The sequence below is a fragment of the Podarcis filfolensis genome (genome assembly GCF_964270895.1).
Source record: "Podarcis filfolensis genome assembly, chromosome: 6".
In the NCBI taxonomy this organism is placed as follows: Eukaryota; Metazoa; Chordata; class Lepidosauria; order Squamata; family Lacertidae; genus Podarcis; species Podarcis filfolensis.
Genome location: NC_139609.1, coordinates 47,195,612 through 47,214,917, shown reverse-complemented (window position 1 = coordinate 47,214,917; position 19,306 = coordinate 47,195,612). Strand labels below are relative to the sequence as shown.

General features: G+C 40.0%; 1 protein-coding gene across 3 annotated transcripts in view; it reads right to left on the bottom strand.

The window, feature by feature from the left end:
- MKNK1 (MAPK interacting serine/threonine kinase 1) overlaps window positions 1–19,306 on the bottom strand; it is a 37,731-nt gene that overhangs the window by 12,980 nt on the left and 5,445 nt on the right. For 2 of the 3 annotated variants that reach the window (XM_083619642.1, XM_083619641.1), the window contains exons 2-6: window positions 11,995–12,091; window positions 6,856–6,954; window positions 5,456–5,553; window positions 3,216–3,295; window positions 2,848–2,921 (exon numbers count right to left, since the gene is read on the bottom strand). In XM_083619642.1, coding sequence (XP_083475768.1) covers window positions 2,848–2,921; window positions 3,216–3,295; window positions 5,456–5,553; window positions 6,856–6,952 — 349 coding nt within the window. In that variant the 5' untranslated portion in view covers window positions 6,953–6,954; window positions 11,995–12,091. The remainder of the gene's footprint in view (window positions 1–2,847; window positions 2,922–3,215; window positions 3,296–5,455; window positions 5,554–6,855; window positions 6,955–11,994; window positions 12,092–19,306) is intronic. The other variant, XM_083619640.1, reaches the window with a different exon arrangement.

The window sequence follows — 19,306 nt, the reverse complement described above, 5'->3', positions numbered from 1 at the left end:
GGAATCCTCTTCCCAATACAGCCCCCCCAAGCCTGGCACAAAAAGGGCTTGGATTACCGTATTTTTCACCCTATAGGACGCACTTTTTCCCCTCCAAAAATGAAGGGGAAATGTGTGTGCGTCCTATGGGGTGAATGCAGGCTTCAGGAAGCTATCCACAAGCCTTGGGAGCCCGGCAGGAGTTCCCGCCGGGCTTGCAAGGCTTGTGGGCGGCAGCCTGCAGCCCGAAGCATGGGGCACGCTCCGGAGCGCACCCCGGGCTTCGGGCAGATATCGGGCAGCCCCACAAGCTCGGGGGACAGTGGGGAGGCGGAGCACCACCATCCCACTATTCCCCGACCTGGTTTGGAGGCTGGTGGTGGGGAGAAGCAAGCTTGCTTCTCCCCACCTCCAGCCCCACAAGCTCAGGGGACAACGGGGCAAGCTGCTGCCCAACAGAGGCTAGGGAGGCTGTCCCTGAAGGCAGAAGAGGGAGACGGAGCACTCCGTCTCCCTCTTCTAGCTTGGGGATGGCTGCGGGGGGGAAATAAAAAAAATTCCTTGATTTCCCCCCCAAAAAACTAGGTGCACCCTATGGAGCGAAAAATACGGTATCTCTGCCAAAGTGGCCTTGAAGTAGAGGGAGGATACGATCCATAAAGTGATAAATCTAGTTATAGAATTTGCCAAAGCAATCCATTTTTTAAAATAGTAATGTAGAATAGACTTCACTGAGTTTGCAACATGCTAACTTCAGAGAGGCACAAGGCCAAGAGCTCATATGTTTGTTCCTGCGATCTTGAAATTCATGCATTCAAGTTCTTTCCCCCTGCCTGTTCCCTGCAAGTAAACACACATCTAACCGGCAAATAACATAAAATAGTCTGGGTTTTTGAGGGCCTCTCCATTAGGCCCACCTAGTTCTGTGCACTTAACATCCTATCGGCATTAATGGAAAACTGGCAAAATGCCAACTGCTATCTGTAAGCACAGAAAATAATTTTCAGAGGTGATGTCGCAGACATCCAGTGTGAAACAAGCATCCAAAGGACCGAAGAACTAACCACCAGGACCAGGGACATTTTGTGGACTTCCAGCTATTTGCAGGGGGAAGCAATGGTTCATTAATTAATCTATTTTAATGGCTAAGTACAGCAGCTTGCTCTAGTGCTCAAAAGCAATGTCTCCCTCCCCAGAGTGCTACACGATAATATTCAAATTTTCACTATGAGTTGTGAGCACAATTTCCTGAATGAGTTCAGAATTCTGCCAACAAACATTCCAGACTTGAAGCTTCCTGGAACAGAGCATGGGCTTTTATTGATAGATTATCAGCATGTTAGGAAAATCAGACAAAGCCTCTGTAGGTGGTGACAGAATAAGATGTTCTTATGAATCAAGTTCTCAGATTTGTCCTATACACTTGTCTATTCATTTATCCACAGAGAAGTCTGTAACAACTTGTAATTATGCAAGTGACTATTATGATCTCATTTGATGGGTAAAGCTTTACATGCCTGTTAAAAGTTTCAATATGAAAAAATAGTTATTTAAAAACCAGATTTACATCCAAGTTGTCCAATGACTAAACAGGGGGAAATACTAACTACTCATCATCATCACCATCATTCCTACTACTACTATTGAGAAGCTTGAGTCAATGTATATTGCAGTTAGAATTCTGAAACCATTTACACGTTCTTTTAATAGGTTTCCAGTAACATGAATACTAAGACTATGTGCTCATCCTCCCTTTAAAATAACTGCCCCCAAAGGTCACATGTGACACACACACAAGCTATGTAGATACTATCTAGCTTCAACATGTCAAAAAATAATTGAAGAGGTTTTTTCTTTTAATAGATTATTAAAATTTGGGGGGAAATACAAAGATGAATATCAGATATCTTTTAATCAAAACTAAAAAGCTAATCTTGATAAGAACACATAAAGAGAGAGAGAGAAGAAAAAGATGAAGGAAAAAGAAAAAAATGGAAAGAAAAAGAGAAGAGAACCTCCAATTCTTCATCTGTCAGCTATGTATAGAAAATTACTCAACATAACACCCAGCAAATTCACTTTATATAAACCAACATTATCTTCAGTTCCCAAACCCAGATATTGTGAGTTCATTTTCTTTAATAAATGTTAACAATGATACCTCTGAAGAAGTATTTTTAAAATAATTTCTACCCCAGCTTCTGTGCTGAGGTACACTCAATATATGCAATCGAAAGAACTGTAGATAATAAAATACAAGATCTCTTTTACAAGCAAAGAAGTAATCAGATCATCCAAGAGCTCAAATCAGGATAATGTCCAATGGAATAAAATTGTCTTTACACAAGCATGTGCCAGACACATCAGTATCCACTGTCTTTTAAGATGCCTCGGCTTGTTTCTAATGCAGTGCTAAGTAATTATCCCATCGGCACAAAGATTTCTGCTTGTGCCATGGGACTCCCCACTCCACACATGTGCTGCACCATCCCCAAATCTACTCTGGAGTGTTGGGGGGGATGCATAACATATTTAGGGGAAACACAAGGGGAGAAGGAGGAAGTCCCATTACACAACCGGCAGTGATGGGACAGTTATGTAGAGCTGAACTAAATGCAAGCCCTGATGTAAGAGAAGCATGCATTATCACAGGAATCAAATTTCCCAAGTCTCAGTTCTGACCAGTAGCAGCTTTCCAAGGTTTCAGTTAGCTGTCCTTCCTAGCCTTAGCTGGAAATGCCAGGGAATGAACCTGAACCCTTTCCCACACAAAATAGCCCACCCACATTGGGGGGGGGGGGGAAACAATTCTATCTTTATCTAGCTAATTTATTACAAGAAAATTAAAAAAATCATGTACATACATACCTCCATGCAGTTTTTCAAAGACAAGGTAGTACCTTGCATTATCTTCAAAAAATTCTATTAATTCCAAAATGTTCCTTTAAAAAAAAAAAGGCATCTGTGTTAAATTTGTTGTTCTGTATAAATAAAGCCAAAATATTTATGGGGTACCCAACGAAAAGGTATCATTGTTTAATATTTTGGTAGTGTTTTCTGCTAAACATGGAGGAGTGCTCTAATCAACATAAAAACAGCGTAACTGTTCTCATTTCCAAGTTTCACTGAGCGAACTACACTGTTTTGGGTTCAAAGCAATGTCATATCCAATACATGATTACACTAAAGACTTAAAACTCGTAATTGTATTGTTAAATGCTGTAACAATTACTTACTTGTTACCTTGACACTGATACAATGTCTCCACTTCCCGAAATACCCGACTACGACTATGCCCAGCGTTCTTCTCAATTATCTGTTATAAAAACAAAAGCCAGTTTTTTTAAAAAAAAGCAAGAAACATCATGCTGAGCAGCTACTGTTACTATCTGTCACCTTTCAAAAAAAGTGTCCATATAAATATTAGGCACTCTTTGCTTTGTGTTTGATAACAGATGTTTACTGGCATGATACAGATTTTGCATGTTCCACATCCACCAAGCCCCCATAATGCCCTGTTTCCATTTCAAGATCTTACAATGGCTACCACTGCAGGAAACACTGCTGGCAGTAGCATGTAGCCTACTGCACTTTTGCTGGGCACAGTGGGAAGATCCACAGCAGTAGAACACAGCCAAGAAACACCTCTGTCTCATCCTAAACCAGCCTTTCTCAACCTTGGGTCCCCAGATGTTTTGGCCTACAACTCCCATGATCCCTAGCTCACAGGACCCGTGGTCAGGGATGATGGGAGTTGTAGGCCAAAAACATCTGGGGACCCAAGGTTGAGAAAGGCTGTAACCCTTCCAGTAGCACTGATTGGGAACTAGGATTGCTCTGCCCATCTCTCACTGAAAATCAACAAGACTTCTGCATTGGTAATTCTAATGCAACCCATCTCCCTTCTTGAGTCATGTCCAAAGGTTAAAGAATAAAATTAGTGACGTTGAATAAAGTTGTTCCTATTTCAACATTTTTATTTCCCAACAAGAAATGAAGACAAGTAAATGAAGACATTTAGAACCCTCTACCTAGAAAGAGGAGCAGAGGAAGTGGGAGATAATATCATGGGAGATAAGGCATGGGGCACAGTCCTGGCAGTCACAAACACTGCAGTCTCATGTGATATGCATGGCTGTAGATTTAAAAAGTAATGTGTCTATATTAGTGCAAATGTTTGGGATAAGACTTTCTGAATGATTATTTAATATTTAGTTAACATAGGATAGAAAGCAAGCTTTATTTTAAACTGGAAATTGGCCACTGTTTTCTCAAAGATTTGTAGATTGTTTTGGATGAGCATATACACTACAACCAGCTTTCCCTCTTTCAGTTTTGTCCTTGGTGAGCAGGTTTCTGTATTGTTTGGAAAACTAGCACAGCCTATTTGATTGGACAAAATAAATGTATTTTCACAATGGAAAATATGCCTCTCTGAAGCCGCTTCCATCTGTTAATAATTTACTGGGATGAATCAGACAATTCCAATCCTCAAAACCATGGTCTAACAAGAGGGGAAGAGTTTTGTTCTTGCACGCTCCCTCCTCAGACACTCAGCTAAAAGACAATCTACTTTGTTTGACCAAACCATAGTTTTCCAGTTTAGAGGCAACAATGGCTTGATCAAGCTAGGACAATACTCATTAAACTAAGCAAAGTAGGCAAAGTAGGAAGAGGTATTGCACAAGCACAGGGCTCATTCACAATCCCCCATACCATGGTTTAAAGAATCAGAAATCTAAGAACTAAATTCAATAAAGAAGTGTGCATGCACATGAAAGCTTATACCAGAACAAACTTAGTTGGTCTATAAGGTACTACTGGTTTTCCCAGTAGTGATGTATGGAAGTGAGAGCTGGACCATAAAGAAGGCTGATCGCCGAAAAATCAATGCTTTTGAATTATGGTGCTGGAGGAGACTCTTGAGAGTCCCATGGACTGCAAGAAGATCAAACCTATCCATTCTTCAGGAAATCAGCCCTGAGTGCTCACTGGAAGGACAGATCCTGAAGCTGAAACTCCAATACTTTGGCCACCTCATGAGAAGAGAAAACTCCCCTGGAATAGACCCTGATGCTGGGAAAGATTGAGGGCACAAGGAGAAGGGGACGACAGAGGACGAGATGGTTGGACAGTGTTCTCGAAGCTACCAACGTGAGTTTGACCAAACTGCGGGAAGCAGTGAAAGACAGGAGTGCCTGGTGTGCTCTGGTCCATGGGGTCACAAAGAGTCGGACACGACTAAACGACTAAACGACTAAACAACAACAACAAGGTACTACTGGACAATTTTTTTTTAATTTTTTTATTTGGACTGTGTCAGACCAACACAGACCTACCTGAATCTAAATTCCATGATGTTAGCAATATCAATGATTTATGACAGAATACATTAGCACAGCAGCATCTGTGAAGAACATTTTCAGGCAGCGAAGACCTTTAATGAATGAAAATAATACTGGAGTACTTTACTTACCTTAACTGCATATTCTTTTCCATTCTGCAAGCTAACTGCTCCCTGAACTTTGGCATATGATCCTTCACCAAGTAACTCTGCAGTGAGTTTGTACAGATCTGCCAAAGAATTCCAGTATACAGAAATCACTATTAGAAAACATTTTTATGAACTGCACGTTTAAACAACTGAGCTAATCCCTACCCCTGATAATAAAACAAGAACAGGTGTTCCCTTGGTAATTAACTGAGTTGAAACAGCAGCTTTAGTTTTATTGTCAATCTGTTCTCAGTTACACAAAAGCAAAGGAATGAAGTTGAGACCTTCTTACCATAAAAATATTAGACTATGCCCAGGAAGGCTGTGATCCTATGTTTTCTGTCTTATAAAACAAACAGAATAAAATATGAAATAGAGATAAGATAACTTAACTTAACTAATATAAGCCAAGATATTTCAAGATTGCTTTGAAATGGGGAGCAGGGTGTCTCCAGAGGAAATCTGAATCATTAGAGTAGTTTTGTAATAACATCTTACAGTATCTACAGTGAGAACATCCTGCACCAAGGAAATAACTCAGTAAGTGAAGGTATTTAACAGATGGGTCACAAGCTAGAGAAGGGTTGGCAAACTAAGGCCTGTGGGCCGGATGCGGCTCAATCGCCTTCGCAATCCGGCCCACAGACGGTCCAGCAATCAGCATGTTTTTACATGAGTAGAATGTGTCCTTTTATTTAAAATGCATCTCTGGGTTATTTGTGGGGCCTGCCTGGTGTTTTTACATTAGTAGAATGTGTGCTTTTATTTAAAAATGCATCTCTGGGGTATTTGTGGGGCATAGGAATTCATTCATTTCCCCCCCCCCCTTCAAAATATAATCCAGCCCACCACATGGTCTGAGGGACGGTGGACCGGCCTACGGCTGAAAAAGGTTGCTGACCCCTGATCTAGAAGTGCCCATTAAGCTTCAATGAATTCAAAACAAAACCAAAATAAACCATGCTCAGTGCAACCTAATCCAATGCACATTTATATAGAAATAAGCCCTGAAGAACTCAAGGGAGCAAACCCTCATACACATGTTCATAGGACTGCAGGCTCAAGTGATAACTTTTCCTTCTCTCAAAATTGTTTTGAAATAATCCTATGACAGCAGAAGAAAGACTACTCCCCATGAAATGAAACTATACAATCACATATAATTTCAACACGTTGCTGCCTTTCAAAGAAAGCAAAGCACTAAGAGGGAAGCCACACAACAAAACCACAAAGGCATAATGTAGCCCCCACAAAAGGGGCTATAGAAATGCAATGGCTCAAACAGAGTTTTTGCCATGAAGTAAACAGCAACCCTGAAGCAACTGCTTAACTACTGTGAAAGATCAGGAGGAAACAAAAGCAATGCAGAACATGGGACCGACCTTCAAACCTTCCAGGGACATGGTCTGTAGCTCTGGTTCTTTTTTTCTTTTTTCTTTTCCCATTGTCTGATATGGGAACAGGCTGGCTAATGACCATCTCTACACAGCAGAAGAAATTTAGAGTTAACGTATGTATATGTAGAGGGAGATAATATGCCATTGTGCTCTTAAAGATTCCAGTGTTCAGATTTTGTTTTTAATCATTCTGTGTTTGAGTCTTTAAAACCCAGCAATTTTTGGTTACTCCAAAGGAACAATGTTTTTTTCCAAATCATAAAAAGCAAAGAAAAGCTAAGAAGTAGTTATAGAGAATCTACTCTGAAAAGCAGCACTGTCTTTTTATACTATGGCAATTAGTTTATGTACCAAGCTGGCTCAGCAGAACCACCAATGCTGTTTTAAGAGTGCCCAGTTGCAGGATCTCCATACCGCAGGTTACTGGTCTGTTCTTAATAGGAACAGTATTATTTCTTCACCATTTCAGTTTTCAAAACTAAAGTAGAACCATCTTTGTTATGCTTGAAACAAAACAATAAGGGTGGTGAGAAGAATGTTAAAGGGTATTAACAAGGCAAGGAGGCAGCAGAATTCAGGCCAAATCTACTAACAAGAAATCACTATACTAGGCCATATCACACCTTACTGTACTGTCCTGGCCTTTTTTGGCTTAAACACCTTGGGCTGAATCCAGAGTTCTTGTGAGCAGAACCAATCACTGTGAATTGGGTTCAGAAATGTGTAAGTGGTTGGAACTGAACTGGTAGTACAGAATCTGTTTGTCTTGATCCTGTCAACAGTGAGGCAACCACATTCAGCACTAACTGAAGCCTCCAAACAGTTTTCCAACAGCCCCATATAAAATGCTTTGAAGTAATTCAACCTTGAGGTTCCAGAGCATAGATAACTGCAGCCAAGTTATCCCTGTCCAGATAGGGTCATAGTTAGGTAACCAGCGTAAGCTGATGGAAGGCACCCCATGCCACCAAGGCCACCTGTGCCTCAAGTGACAGCAATGGAGTTATTAGTATGAACACTTATATTTGACCGAGTGTACTTTGGGGGCAATTTGTTCCTGCAAAGATTTAAGAGAACTGCAAAGATTTCCTATGAACCGTAACAAATAAATAATATTTCCAATATATATTTAAGTATTATCTTCCATCACCCTCACAAATACTAGCAGACTATTTCATCTTCATTTATTTGTAGAAAAACAGAGTAATTAAGAATTATTTGTATGTTTCCAAACAACAAATGCTCAAGGAAAATGCACCATCATGTATGGGCAGAAATGAAGAGAGAGACTAGAAGCAACAGTGTCAGTCTGACTTCTCTACTGCTTTTGCTAAGACTTCCAAATAAATCCATTCTACAGGGCTGCAATATTATCCTTTTTTTAAAAAACACAGGTTTTTTTATTCCTACTAACAGCCTCTGAATCTGTACTTACAATGCTACTATGTTGTAGAAACCATGCTAGTGTCTAAAGGTTTCTATTTGCAGAAGGGGGCAGTACTTTCCTGGAATGAACCAAACTATGTAAATAAAATTAATAGAATCACAGAATTGTAGAGTTGCAAAGGATCCTGAGGGTCCTCTAATCCAACGCCCTGCAATGCAGAAATCTCAACCAGATCATGACAGACAACCATCCAACCTCTGCTTTGAAGCTTTCAAGGAAGGGGCGTCCACCACTTCTCATGGGAGTCTGTTCCACTGTCGAATGGCTCTTAATGTCAGAAAGTTCCTCCTGACGTTTTGCCAGAACCTCCTTCCTTGCAACTTGAATCCACTGGTTTGGGTCCTAGTCTCCAGGCCAGGAGAAAACAAGCTTGCTCCATCCTTCATGTGACAGCCCTTTAGATATTTAAGGATGGCTATTGTATCTCCGCTCAGTCTCCTCTTTACCAGGTTAAACATACCCAATTCCCTCAACTGTTATGGATGAACCGGCATCCATTAACTCAACAGAAAACATATCATGGTTCATTTTTTTTTTGTTTTGTTATTGTTTTATCCTTATGTCAACAGTAGCAAATTAAGACTTTATCCAAGCCAGGAAAAAATAACTTAAGATTTCCTGTGCAACAGTACAAATAATTGATTTGTTTTCTCTATTTTACACTGGGTCAGCCAGCATATACTACCCATTGGCTGGCTAACTTCTCAAGCCAGACTTCTATCAGTTTCTTCCACGTCTGACACACCAGAGGTTAAAGAGTTTTCTTTCACACCAGAAAATAACTGGGCTTGTTGATATCTCCAACTTGTGTTCAGGCAGGCATACAAGAGGTGTTAGTTTGGCAGGTTATTCGGCCCAAGGTATGCAATCTGAAATGCATGACATATCCTTGCATGACCTCAGGCTTTCTAAGGATACTTTCTTTGCAAGAATGAAACACACATTGCTCGTTTTAATGTCATTTTGTATGTGTGCATGTGCATACAAATGACCTCTGAAAGTCCTCTTAGCCAATCTACAGTTCACTGTTTTATAAAGGGTGTAGTCTGCTGCAGCAAAAATAAAGAGCCCTATGGCACCTTAAAAACAAACACTCATTACGCTCTAGAACAGCTTTCTTCATGATAGTGCCTTTCCTATGTAGGGCCTACAAGTCCCATCATTCATGTCCATTGGCCAGGCTCCCTGGAACTGATGGGAGTTGTAGTCCAAAACACCTGGAAGACACCCGCTTGGGGAAGGCTGGTTTAAAGTCCACTTTAGTAAAACAGTTACAGTTAAAAGCGATCCCACTCATCTACTTTTAATGAGCAAATCTTCCAGTGCCCAAGATTGTCAAGAGTGTCTCACAGCAAATCACTTTCTTAATTAACCTTGAGAATAGTTTATATTTGTAAGACATGCTAACATATCTTGTGGACATGCACAAAAACTCAGCCTTGGCATTAATAAACAACATCCTGGGGTAAGCAATACTGCTTGGCTATCTTAAATATATTGTACAAAAGGAAGGTATGGAAATGACGGTTCATCGGTTAACCGCAGCAAGGATGACAGTTTGCCAAAATTGGAAAAAATACTAATTGTCCCTCTTTAGATGTCTGGTTAACAAAGGTTTAGAACTTCACATGCAAGGGAAAGCTGACAAACTTAATTAGAGGTACACAGGGCAGACAAATTGGAAATGTAATTATAGAGAAGCCGAGGCTTTTCGTTCAATATGGGAATAATATAGTGCAGGGCTCATCAAATCCATCTACTTTGCTAGGGAAAGTTAAGCAATTTAAATAATTAAGGATTATAAATTCCAACACTAATAAAATTGAATGATGATCACTGTTACTTATTTATTAGTCTGTTTTATAATACTGACATCTATTAGATGTATCAAATTTATGTGCAGAAAAGAAGATGCAGTGGAAATGCTCTATACCAGATCATTGGCTGCATTGGAATGGTGTTGGTGATTTTTCTGTTTGTAAAGCATATAAATATATATTTTAAAATAAAAAGAGAGAAATGATGAAAGTTCAGCTTTGTGAAATGACTACGTAATTATGAGACATTGGCTCAGTCTAAACAACTTCTGTGATACAAATGCAGAGATAGGGGAGGGCTGTAGCTTATCTGCTTTGCAGGAAGTCCCAGGCTCAATCCCTGTCATCTCCATGTGGGGCTGGGAAAGACATCTGCCAGGAACCCAGGAGAGCCCCTGCTAGCCAGTGCAGACAGAAGTGAACTAGATTGTCCTATTATCTGTTTCATTAAAAGGTGCCTTTTTATGTTTTCAAACTAGATTTATTGATTAATTAATGACATTTGGATTTTCAGTTTGAACAGTTGTTTGGGGGTAACGTTCAACTAAATGTGTTTTAATACAACTACAAGCTTTGTTTGGTCACCTCGAACAAATCATGAGAACTTTGGGGCAGAAAAGAGAAGAGACTTGTAATTTTGGAAACATCAGAATGAAGAGACTTTGAAGCCCTGCTAGCCTGCTAGCCTCTTGCAGCCCAATTTGACAAACTTCAAGAAGATTTCTCCCTTCTAGTTTTTATTGAAAGCGAGCAGATTTCTGTCCATTCATGGTACAACAACCATGGGTTCCAGTGCCACTAGCAACAGTGTGCACTGAAATCAACATTGATGTGCCTTCTAAATCTGGGCCTTCCACTTATCAGCAATGGGTCTTAGGCCTTCATTTTTGAAACAGTATTTAGCTCTGGTATATAATCTGACAAGAAAACAAATATTAAAGGCAGCACTTCTCAAGATGAATAGCAGATGTATTAAAGTATTAAAATGACGTATTTGCAGGAAAGTGTTCTATTTATTTAAGAATGTCAAAATGTTTAGCAATATTTATATTTAATTAACTGGCTAAAAAAAAGCTATGAGCAATCTAGACTGCACTGTCCAATAAGATACCGATATTTAGGGAGTAAAACAAAGAATTGGAAAACTGTAAACTTCAAATTCAGTGAAGAAGTTCAAAGTCCCCCATGATATTCTTGCAGAAAAACTGGTTAAATGTGGGTTGGATGAGGTAACTGTTAGGTGGATTTGTAGCTGATTGACTGAATGAACCCAAGGAGTGCTCATTAATGGTTCCTCGTCTTCCTGGAAATAGGTGACGGGTGGGGTGCCACTGGGTTCTGTCCTGGGCCCACAGTTTTTCAATGTTTTTTATAAACAACCTGTATGAAGGAATTGAGGAACCAGAAAGGAGAACTAAACATCAGGAAGAGCTTTCTAACAGCAAGAGCTGTCTGGCCGTGGAACGGACTCCCCCAGGAGATGGTGGGCACTACTTACTTGGAGGTTTTTAAGCAGAGGTTGGGTGGCCATCTGTCATGGATGCTTTAGTTGAGATTCCTGCATTGCAGGGGGTTGGACTAGATGACCCTTGGTGTCCCTTCCAACTCTACAATTCTAATAATCTATGAATTATTGCTTAACTGCTAATGCTCAGTTAAGTAGGCCAGCCGTAGATACGTAGCTAGCCTATATTTATCCATATAGATAAGCAAGTCTACAACGGTCAGAGCAAAGGGTATCTTGCCACCCACCTGCTCGGTAGGCAACCATGGATAATTTTGTCCTTTTGAATATTCTAAGGACAAGTGTACCACAGGGATAAATATAAGCACAGCAGTTTAATATTCAAAGCAAGATACCTGGTTTATGCTGGATTGGTTTCGCTGAAAAGATGGTTGGTGTAGCCAGGCAACACGTTTCACCCACAAGCGAGCTCAGTGAAGGTTGGCTTTGTGACTGAAAGTAACAAAACCCTATTTAGTTTTGCAGGTTAGCGCCTAGAAAATACCCACTATGCACTATACAGTACAGGGAGATATAACAAAAGGCAAACCCTCAGCAACAGAGGTTACCCATTTGCACATACAAAAGAAAGCTTATCCCTTATTTGCAGCTGCAGAATTAATACATGCATATACACGCTAAGCAAACTCAGAAGACAGAATTAACACTTCTCTCTTGATGCCCAATCATTTGCATTTGTGCATATTCCTTACTCCTCCCCTTTGTTTTCCCCATTGTGTATCTTAAGCCAAATTCCTAGGAGAGAAGTATCTGTTTTTCCACAAGAAACTCTGCATGGCACTATAAATAAAATAAATAGGGCAACTGGAGACATTTACTACCTCCTAGTCCTAGTTCTAATCCAGCTTCTTAATAAACTAGTTCACCAGAGGCACATTTGCCAAAGTTGCATGTTTCCAGGAGGGCAAACTGAACTCAGGGAAGGTTCATTAATTGGGAACACTAACTCCTAGCAGAACATTAAAGAGACTCTTCATTTGGTAAAGATTATATAAGGGCATGGGGTGGATAATGTTTATGGGGGTAGCACTCAGGGTTTCCCAAGGACAGAAAGTAAATGATGCCATTTGATCTTGACTGGGCAGACTTTATGTTCTGAGAAGTAAACCTTTCCATTCTCTCTCTGTTTCTCAATTCCCTAAAGCAGAGTACTTCTCATGAACAACTGTGCACTGCAACTACAATTCTCAAGCAAGCTGCGGGTTCCTGCAGACAAAAAACTCATACTTCCCCATACACATGTGGTTCACAGCAGATTGCAGAACTAGATGTGCATATGCATGCCACGCAGTCTTGCACGCCCACAGAATTTAGTTTTCATCAAAAGAGCCATCTTTCTGTTGGTATGGTTCTGAAGTCTGTTTGCAGTGCTCAGTAACATTCAAGAGCTGCTGACTATATTTTCTAGTAGTCAGATGCCCACCCCCAAAACAAGAAGGATAATGCATTATGTGAAATAGTAAGAATGGAAGAATTGTGCCAAATATCGCAAATTACACACATTTGCTTAATTTATATATGCTGATTTTGATTTTGTAGAACTTGAGATCTCTTGGTGCAGGGAATACACTCAGGCAAAAGGGATCTCTGGGCAGACTAAGTAGTGACTCTGCCGTCATCACAAAACACAGAGAAACACAAGGCAATCATTCCAAAGCCGACCCCTGGATAAGCCAAGATTTATGGAACAAACAAAGGGCGTATTCAAGCACTCTTCTGCACGTTTTAAAAAAGCACAATTGTTCTCAGCATGTAATGCACAATCAATACTACTAGAAAAAGACAACCACTTGTACTTTTGCCTGTAAGAATCTCACAATTTAGCAGGTTCTGCACCAATTTTGTAAGTTAAGTTCCTCTTGTCTCCTGAGCACAGGTCCAGAGGAACAATCACCAGCACACTTGGAACTGAGTTCTGCTCCTCACCGATCCCAATCTACCCTGCCCCACCTATTTATTAAACAGACTTTTAAAAGGTGCCTGCCTTCAAAAAGCACAGTCCTTTGGATGGCTTTTCAAACTGCGTTGTTGCACTGGTGCTATGAGTTTGGTTAGTTTCTTAACAGACAGTATATTTGCAATGCAGTTTCAATGAACCTGGGATCTTCTGCATGCCAAGCCATGTTCTTTGCCACTGAGCTATGGATGATGACTCCAAGGATTGCTTCATTAGGAACAGCAAAAGATGAAAACATAGCTCAAGACAGACAGACTAGACTATCCATGTTTATAAAGAGAATAATGTCATTGAGAAGTGGACACCATATTCCCCCCAGTCTCAAATTTCTAGTGGGAGAGTGCACACACAGCAAAGATGAGTGATACTACAGGTCAAATGCAACAACTTTCTTAAACAGATTTAAAAAGTTATTTTCCTCCCCTACATTTAGTGTATATAGCATGTGAATCAACATTTTACAATTTCCCCAAGCGAGAACAGTTATTTCAGACATTAAAGGATCTATGAATAAGCTTCCCAATCTCATTTCAAATACTTGGGGTTTGTCTCCTTACCTAATATAAAGATGGAATTTTTCTAGGGAAAGTATGTTTTGATTATACGCATTTGTGGGCATCTCTTTTCTCAAGAAAACCCACAAATTATTTGGCAATGTGACATTAAATTTGTTATATCTTGTTATATATATGTCACATTCTCTTCCTCCTCATCTACCCTCCAAGCCACCGTTCACTCATACATGTATCATATTTAATCACTACAATCCCTGATTGAAGATTTACTCACCAGCATGAACCATTTTTCTTTGCACACATTGTCCCGAAAACCAAAAAGACTAATTCCCAGGGAAGTTTAGTCCAAGAATGACAGTCTGAATTTGCCATGTAGTCAACAAAAAGAAGCTCCTAGCCCGCCTCTCACACCACATATACCTTTGAGTGAAAGGAAAAGAGAGTGACAGAGTCTACAACTGCAAAACCTCACACTGCCTGGAGATTTGTGTTCAACATAAGGAATGAGCTATTTAGTTTATAAACCTTGTTTTAGATTTACTATATATCCTCCCAGTAAGGGTGGAGTACAAACTGACAACATGCTCCTAGAAATAAACAGAAATAAAGCAACAACAACAACAAAATCAAGAAAAATGCAGCATGTCAGTAGGAACAAAGTAGACCAATACAACAAAATTCGCAAAAACAAGCTGGGTTACTTTTGTATTCTTAGTACGAAAACAAATGCAATGTAAGAAGCCTCAGAGAGATAACAGTGAAAGTGAATGAATATATTTATTTCTATAGAGAGAGCCTAGAACTGTGACTGGGCGGAGTCACCAACTATTATTTAATAGAAGCAGTCTATCTGTTTAATGCATTTGCTTCCATACAGTCTTAGCTAATAAATTACTATATATATATATATATATATATATATATATATATATATATATATAACTTGTAATCTGTGCTTATTATTTTAGAATTATTGACAGCTTTGTCTGTTGAGATTTAAGAGTGAAGCTTTTATAAAAGTTACATTGGGCAAGATCCAATGTTGTGCAAATGGATTTTTTCCCTCCTCCTCCCAGAAGTCTCCCAAGTGCTCTCCAAATATCCTGTGGAGGGTTAGGAAGAAAATGACTCTGAAAGGTCCACTCTTTGAAACTAAGGACCAAACAGAAGGCCTGCAAGGATTTGCTTCCTCCCTTCCTTCTCTCTCTCTCTCTCTCTCTCTCTCTCTCTCTCTCTCTCTCTCGTAAGCAAGGAGGGAGGAAATAAAAATGATAGGTTGGGGGCAGGGTAAAAAAGTGCTCTACACTACCCAATAAAATCTCCCTAACTTCTGAGAAGAACAAAGCTTGTCTTCCCTGAAACTCTATTGGACTCCTCCTGCGATTCTGTGAGTCATTCTCTCAGGGGCAAGTTCACCTTTTCTTAGCTGCTCACCGTGTTGCATACAATGCAAAATGGAACCAGTACTTCCAGTACTTGCATCTAAAGTGCAGCCACTGATTATCTACGCCTCTTCTTGGAAAAGCTGCCTCTGCCATCAGGCTCAGAGTTACCCTGCTGCAAGGCATTTTGGTCAACGTATCTGACTGTCTGGCAATTTGAAAAGCGTTTTGTGGATTATTCCCCAATTATCAAACCTATGGAAGAGATAAGCAGATTGGATATTGGGATACAAGTCCCATCCACACAATTAAAACAATATCATACCCCTTTAAACAGTCAAGGCTTCCCCCAATGACTCCTCAGAACTGAAGCTTGTTACGGGTGCTGTGAGGTGTTAAGAAGCCCCATTTCCCCTCACAGGCCTACAATTCCCAGCATTCCCCAGAAATTGACTGTTAAATCACTCTAGGAACAAGTTTGGTGAGGGAAATAGGGAACTCCCAACACCCTTAACAAACTACAGTTCCCAGGATCCTTTAGGGGAAGCTATGACTGCTCATGATACTGCTTTAAATGTATGGTGCTGATGGAGACACAGTGTAGCACTAAGATGGTATAAATTTCAAGAGTCTAGAATTGAGAATTGTAGCTAATGAAAAGATAAATATGACTCAGCAATGTACTGTAGTGCCACTGCAAAGAAAAGCAATGCCATGTTGGATTGCAATGATACGGTACTATGTATGACGCTGGAATTTAGGTATTTTGCATTGGCAAGGCAACGGCAAGAGGAGTACATTCAGTTCTGGTCAACATGCTTAAAGATATGAAGCAGCTGGATGTAAGAATAACAAACATGAAAAATTAAGACATGCAGAGAACTACCAAAGAGCTAAGAATGGAGAAAATACAACTAAGAGTCTTCAGAAGCATTTTTTGCCTTGAGAAGCGTGGGAATTGGTTTTATTGGTTAAAACAGATGACAAGAAAGAATGTGCTCAAACTGCATCCAAAGATTTAGGCAGGGTATTAGGAACAACTTTCTAAATGTAGGAATGCTGGAGCACAGCAACAGGCTGCATTATTTATGCTGCAATCCAAACTCCTTTTGCACTGGGCTAGAGGGCAGGGAAAGAGGATTTGGATCGGGTGAATGTTCCCCACTCTGTCCACCAAACAGGCGGATGGAAGGACCACTATCAGAATACCCCACTGGTGCTAGCCTGCAAGAACCCTCAAACCAGGACATTCTGGGAGCAGGGAGGGAAAAGAGCTGAGCCAGGATCTTCTGGATCTGAACCCAGTTCCACTGCAGTCACTCTGCAGTGATTTGCCTGCCGCTACTGCCTTTTGGCAGCACGAGCAATGGGGCTGCAAATGCAGAACTGCCCCTGTTGCTGCCTATCCAGGGTTTGGACTGTCTTGCCAGTTATTAATTATATTTATAGGCTGCCTTTTAGCCATTGCATCTGCCTACGGAATCCAGAATAAAAAGATTTTTAAAAAGAATTCTTAGTGGATTTTCCAACATGGGTGGTTTTTAAAGCATGTTATAGACAGATTCATTACTCAGAATAGAAGCATTGAACAACGGCTCACTAAGGAGGTAGTCCATCCCTGCAGATGTCAACTTGAAGCCCTTTGGGGGGGGGGGGAGAGACAGGTTTGGTTAGGAACCCAATTTCTAAACCTCCGCAATATGTTAGGATTCTTCCAACTTTGGAGACCTCATTTCTAGAAAGATGAAATAGTCAGCGGCATGTTTAAGACAAAACCTCCTCCTAAAGCCATATCATAGCTATTTTTAAATATACAGTATATACATTATTGGACATGAATGTATCAAGAAATCTAGACTCCCTTTGGGAGGAAGTGCAGCATACACATTTAATTAATTAATTAACAGCTCATGAACATGAAGAATTAATCAGAGGCTCTTCACATTTTACCTCAACAGAACAAGCGAAGATCTTCCATTCCAAAATATTATTGTGACCCATCATGTGTGGAAAGACTGAAAGTAGCAAAATTATCCCTGACCTGCAAAACAGGCACAATATTGCTGAGATTCTCAGAGTTCTGTACACCATCTCTTTATGTGACAATCACAGAACTTGAAAGTCGATCCACAAGCCATTTTAAAGTAACACTTGCCACCTACCTGATTTAAATGTTCAAACTACAAAGGGTAATAACCTCTCATGAGAGGCACTGACAGGATCTCATCAGAACCCACTCAAGACTGACTTAAAATATGAGATGGGTTGCATCATAAGATCAGAAATAACTGGTTTATTGTTACAGAGCAAATAGAGGTAGCCAAATTTATACAAGATAAGGTCCTATACTTGAATCATTAAGATGTCCACAGCATATGTTTCACTCCCAGCACTTTATCATTATACTACCTTTGAGTCCCCATTAACCCTCTAAACACATTAAAATCCCAGGCCAAAAAAAGAAAATCCAGTCCTGGGGTAAGAGAAGTCTTCTATGCAATCCTTCTGAAATTAATTAGGACTGTTTTAACACAAGCCTTTTTTTTTTAACTATGCTTTAAGGTTCTTCCTTATTTATTTATTTATTGAATTTATATATCACACCCTTCCTCCCCAAAGGAGTCCAAGGCAGCAAACAGATACACAAGTTCAAAACAAAAACAAATACTTTGCCCTTCAATATCAATAATCCTGTGCATGTTCACTCTGAAGTAAATCCCACTATGTTCAATGGAGCTTAGTACTTGAAAAGGCATTGCCCCCAAATAAGGATTCGAGTATGCACCCTAGAAAATAAGAATATCCCACAATATCTGTCAACATTAGTTGGCCATGTAGTCAGTGCTGGATTTACATATAAGCTAAACAAGCTATAGCTTAGGGCCCCACTCTCTTGGGAGGCCCCAAAAAATTGAAAGAAAAAAACACCTGGATGTACATTTCCAAAATATAAGATAAAAAACAAATAAAATAAAACCTACATACAGCAACAGTGTTATGTGTTGTGTAGGCTCCTATGATGTAAGTAATGGGCCCCGCCCATATCACTGGTTTGCTCATTTCTATATCAATTACTTTGATAAAATACATATTTTGTTATGTGCAAATGGCTTTAGGTACCTATTAGGTCCATAAATTACCATATACCATATAACCAACACAAAAAACAGTGGCAATTTGTTGTTGACAAAGGACAGCTGGACATATAAAGGGCCCCATTACCTTCAGTAGCTTAGGGCCTCTTCAAACCTAAATCCGGCCCTGTGTGTAGTGCAGAACAAATGCACAACTACAAGGAGCTATGCCATTTCCAGGACTATCTCCTGAACTATCTCCAAGAACGTCTACTGTAGTTTCATTGACAAGAAAAGGAGGGCCTTGACTACATCAATTGATGCGTTATTTTCAGGCAATGGACGAGATGTTACTGCATGTCAGGCAATTTTTTTCTGTTTAAGAAATACACAGAGGGCCTGGTAGTAGTAGTAGTAGTAGTAGTAGTAGTAGTAGTAGTAGTAAATACATGCATACGAAGTATAAAACAGCATTTGAATGTAAACATAGGAATGCATAGCATCACCACTATTCGGAAGGTGAAAAAAATTATAACCCCAGCAAAGGCACTGAATGATTGTGTAAAGAAATTGTGTGAATTGGAAGTTAATCTCCACAGGACTATTTTCTCAAAGAACAAAACAAAACCCCAAGATCTGTTGAATCCAATTTTCATAGAGTCTCCGTTCAGAGGAATGAGCAGGTGAACTCCTATGAGAGCAGGATGGAAAATATGTGG